The 5,000-nt window shown below is 46.1% G+C and overlaps 1 protein-coding gene across 2 annotated transcripts; it reads left to right on the forward strand.

Annotated features, from left to right (window-relative positions):
- The first annotated feature begins 6 nt into the window (after nt 1–6).
- Nucleotides 7–4,201, forward strand: LOC127498522 (serine/threonine-protein phosphatase 2A 56 kDa regulatory subunit gamma isoform-like). Of its 2 annotated transcripts, XM_051867945.1 has the most exons (5): nt 7–68; nt 221–322; nt 400–472; nt 677–793; nt 2,994–4,201. In XM_051867945.1, the coding sequence occupies exons 1-5, from the start codon at nt 25–27 to the stop codon at nt 3,126–3,128; spliced, it is 471 nt and encodes a 156-aa protein (XP_051723905.1). In that variant the 5' UTR covers nt 7–24; the 3' UTR covers nt 3,129–4,201. The 2 variants fall into 2 exon arrangements, with proteins under 2 accessions (XP_051723905.1, XP_051723906.1); XM_051867946.1 differs by lacking the exon at nt 677–793.
- Nucleotides 4,202–5,000: the final 799 nt, after the last annotated feature.

Below are 5,000 nucleotides of genomic sequence, written 5' to 3' on the forward strand. Positions count from 1 at the left end.
AACGCAGCCAGGATTTTACCCATCATGTTCCCGGCGCTTTACCGCAACTCCAAGAGCCACTGGAACAAGTAAGACTCGCGCCTGTTTGCATCAAATCAACATGCTAAACAATGTTTTATTGAAATGTAAAGATGCCGAGGCGTTTCTGTGAGGGTTTCAGTTCTCTCTGAGTGTTGATGGCGTTCATAACACATGAATATATGTGTGTTTATGACTGTAGGACCATTCACGGTTTGATCTATAACGCACTGAAGCTCTTCATGGAGATGAACCAGAAGCTGTTTGACGACTGCACACAACAGTTCAGAGCCGAGAAGAACAAGTGAGTCCAAACACAAACACAGCTGCGGTGTCATGTGATGGATCTATGCCTGATGAAAACACTGCTTTTGCTTCCAGAGAGAAAGCCAAGCTGAAAGAACGAGAGGAGGCTTGGATGAAGATCGAGAATCTGGCCAAGTCAAACCCGCAGGTGAGTTTCTGAATCCAATCATGCATCACGTGATCTGGATCGCTGCGCCTCGTCGTACTACTTCCTGTCAATCACGTGACCAGATTACGCTCTGAACGACACGAATTCCTACTGACGTCCGTCTGTTTCATTCCATCTGCTGCTAATGGCTCTTTAACGCTCATGTTTCTGTCTGTGTTTCTGTTGCTTTCTTTTCCACTATAGTGCGTTTTGTATGTTGATCCGTCTGGACTAAACAGTCCTGTAGAAATGGAGACGGACGGCCCCTTTATAGAAGATGTTGAGATGTTAAAAAAGACAGTGCAGTCCAGAGCCGTTCAGGTAATTCAGAGAACAGAGCAGAGCTTCATCATCATCATCATCATCATCATCATGTGGCAGAGCCGCCCATATGGAAAAGGATGATACACATCATGTGTTCAAATCCTTTTGCTTAGACTCTAAATTCCCACTGAATGACAGTGTTTGTTGTTTTGAGTTGAACATCTTTTCCATATGGGCAACTAGAGACTGGAGAATCGATTCTTGTGCTTAATCTTCCCGTTTGGTCAGATGCATTTTATGTTTAAGAAATAGTCAACGTGTGTACATGCTGTCAGATATGTTACAAATAACAGAAGCTATGTTCCCTTTCAGTCAGTCACGTTCGACGTTACGTCAGAACTGAACTGACGAGTTAGGATCTTGCCTGAGAGCCGTATCACCTCTGAGTGTAAACTAAACGAGCCAATGCACATTGGCGTGCGAGATTTGCATCTGGATGTGGAAGCAGGTACAACACACATTCAGCTTTTCGCTTCAGAGCCGAGTGGCTCAACTGTTCGGCTCTTCCATTCACTTCCAGAGTGTATTCAACAAGTGCGAGTGCTCTTCGGGAAGAGGCCTCTGTATCCGGTGTCGGTGTGACGGCGCTGCAGCGGTGGTCGCGATCCTCTGACCATTTCCTGCTGTTTTCATACAGCCCTAAAAGAGCTCTGTGCACACTGCAGGCTGCACTATTCCCTGCCAACTGTGCTGCAGCCATTTCACCTGTGCGCTTCAGCACTAAAAGAGAGCTAAATTACCCGAAAAGAGCAAACATGGGTGTGATGTTGCATCTTTTTAAAGATGTCATTCCACCCCGTGTGTTTCTGGTTGCGGTCGTTACCTGAAGCCGGATGACAGTCACGATTGTTGCCTCGTGTCTGGACGTCAAGCACACTGAGGTGGCTTTCGTGGATGAGTCATGTACCCACTGCCGGAAGATGACCATCACGGTGTTACGAGGTAGTGGAGTTCTTCTTACCTATGCCCCAATCTAGTTCATTTCTGGGCATCAGAAGAGGGCTACTTCGGTGAATAGCCAGGGTGACCTGAGGATCACAGTGAGGGATAACCCGCCGAGTCAGTCTCTGTGGGCTCCCCACTCCTCTAGCACACCGCAAGCTGTGGAGCTTCTGGGTGGAGGCGGAGTATGCAGTGACTTGCAAGTCTACCAAGCCAAGGCACTTAAAGAGCTGCACAAGGGTAGTTCTGACCCGGGCCTGATGCAGGAGTGTGCGACGAAAGTCACCTGCAACGCTCCCTCAGACGATGTCCACCTTGGTGATCCAGATCTTGGGACGTGGCTGAAGTCCAACACCAGGCCAAACACTTATAAGTACACCCATGGTTGACCCCTGTGCTATGCTAGGTGCCATATATTGTGAATCCCTATGGTGATCCCATATGGTGTATTCTTTCCATGGTACGGCTTCCCTGTCGCGAGCCCGTGTCTTTCCCTTGACAGAGTCCGCTCTGCTGTCCCTGCCGATGTTGACTCCCTCCTAACTGGGCCGGAGCCACCTCAGAGACCTTCCATATGTTGCACTGCCCTAAATGGCCAGTCCATATGTGTAATCTCCACATGCATGAGGCTTCTGTAGCGTTCCTTTCTGCTTGAAAGAGCATGCTTTCCTAGTGTTATCCAATAGTCTTACTGTATGGCGTAAGCCCTGTCCTATCTTCCGCCTCAGCAGGTGCGGGGGGATCAGGTGGCTTACAGGGGGCGCTGGAAGAGGCAGCAATAGTGGCGTTTTAGTAGGGATCCCAATTCGTCAGTTCAGTTCTGACGTAACGTCGAACATGATTGACTGAAAGGGAACATCTCGGTTATGTCTGTAACCCTTGTTCCTGAAGGAGGGAACCGAGACATTGCGTTCTGTCACCACAATTGCTGTACCACCGGCTCGGCTCCTCAGCGAAAACCTGAATGCGCATTGCACCCGCTTCCGCATTTATACAGGGCGGAGCGCAAGATGCAAAATCTCGCACACCAATGTGCATTGACTCATTTAGTTTACACTCGAAGGTGATAGGGCTCTCAGGCGAGATCCCAATTTGTCAGTTCAGTTCTGACGTAACGTCTTCATTCACTCCTTCAGGAAACAAGGGTTACATACGTAACCAAGATGTTTACATGCACCCAAATGATCTGTTAGTAATCAAATTGATGTATCAGTCTGATTGAAAAGCCTTCATGTAAACCTCTTGTGTATTTTAGATGTCGAGGGAGCAGAGGAAGGAGCGGCCGCTCGTCCGGCGTAAATCTGAACTGCCTCAGGACTCGTACACCGCGAAAGCCTTGGAGACGCACCGGCGCGCCGAAGACTCTCTCAACAACCACTCCGGCCACTAACTCACGCCACGCTCTCATTCTCAGGTTTTCCTTTGGGAGGCTCAACATTTCCGGTGTTTCTTGACTCTCTCTTCCTGTCGTTCGCACCTCACTCTCGGTCCGGACGGGTGCGACGGCAGCACGAGACGGAAGCTTTCTTTGCTTTTCAGATTTCTGTTTATTTTCAGGGACGGTTGCCAGTGCCAATACTGTCATGTTTATTAGCTTCCTGTAAACATTGCATAGTTTTATTTGTATGATTTCTGCTGAGCTAATGTGGTGTTTCAGACTAAAGCACGTCATGCGTTATCTCTGTGTGATCGCTCAGATCTGATGACTTTGAGTTCGTACACTTAACTGAGTTAGTACACTTGTGTGCCATAATGAACTCTTGACCGTTTAGTTGAACATTGTGTCTTGATTTAATCTGGAGAATCTTCCGCTCGTTGTGCCGTTTCACTGGTTCAAACACAAACACCGGTCACATTTCTCCAGCAGATCAGCGACACGGCCTGGAGCGCGAAACCATGTGCCGTGTGTGACGTCATCAACCGTCTGAATGTTACGATCATTCCCAGCTCACAGATTCATCCGACACCGGAGCTCTGGGATCCGTTCGCTGCCGCCGTGCCGTTCGGACTGTGACTCTCATCCGTCAGGCTTTTCCAGAAGGATCTCTGTGCCTTTCAGCAGCTGCGACGAGTGATTCTGTGATGAGAGTCGGTTCACTGGAGCCTTCGGTCCGTTCGGATGAATCCAGATTCAAACGCAGCAGTGTGACCGACGTCGACGCTTCGATTGTTCATTTCCATCTGGATGTTTTCATGTTATTTTATTGAACTACCTAGAAGCACTTCCTGAAAACTTGAAAACTATGTTGTGTGAGTGTGTGTGTGTGAATGAGTGTGTGAGTGAGTGTGTGAGTGAGTGAGTGAGTGAGTGTGTGTGTGTGTGTGTGTGAATCAGTAGCATGCTTATTATAGTCATTTCTGTACCGTTGTTTGAACTTCTGTATGTTTTACTCACTGCATTTTCTTTCCACATATAATAATTCATGCAGTATGTGAGTATATAAATGTTGATGTATAAAATAATTTTGTCTCGCTTCTTTAATAAACACACACACACACTTCAGACGAAGAGTTCGGCCTTCCATTCTCATCTTTTACTGTTAACACAAATAACTGAATGAGAGCAGAGAATTATTTCACATTATATCTGAACATCAATTGATTCGTCACGGTAAGTGTCCTCTCACATTTCGAACATACAAGTCTTTCATTACTTTTCATTTTCTTCCGTAATAAACTCACATATGTGAAGGTGTTTGTGCATTTGCTACAGGAATCAAATAGTTTATATAGTCTATCAACAACAATACATGTACAGAATAAAATGACTAAAAATAATTGAATGTGCTTGAAACTTTTTCCATTTCCGAGGAGCTAATAAACATGTTTTCTATCGGTTTGTAAAAGCCTGACGTTCTCTTGTGAAAACAAACTTCTGTAGTTCTGAATTAAACACAAATCTGAGGAGCAGAAACTGATCTGCTTTGTTGATGCTGTTTCAGGTGTGTGTTTGTGAATCTAGTTGATCTGTATGGTTTGAACTTATTTTAGCATGATCTTGATGAAATTATTAGTCTAGTAATCCAAACCTCTTCTGACCACTAGAGGACTTCATCTGCTCATGATGGGACTATAAACCCGCTGAACCCACAAACAACCCTGATGTGTTTCAGAAACACATCTGACCTCCGTACAAATCCGTCCAGCTTCCTCGTGTCTGATGGATTACTTCCTGTCTGGAATCAGCGGAATTAATAAAGCACGAGTAGTTTATCATCTGTTGACTTTAAAACACTCGCAGATGTTAATTTTGTGAAGGAGG

Source organism: Ctenopharyngodon idella, chromosome 17 (genome assembly GCF_019924925.1).
Source record: "Ctenopharyngodon idella isolate HZGC_01 chromosome 17, HZGC01, whole genome shotgun sequence".
NCBI classification, from domain to species: Eukaryota; Metazoa; Chordata; class Actinopteri; order Cypriniformes; family Xenocyprididae; genus Ctenopharyngodon; species Ctenopharyngodon idella.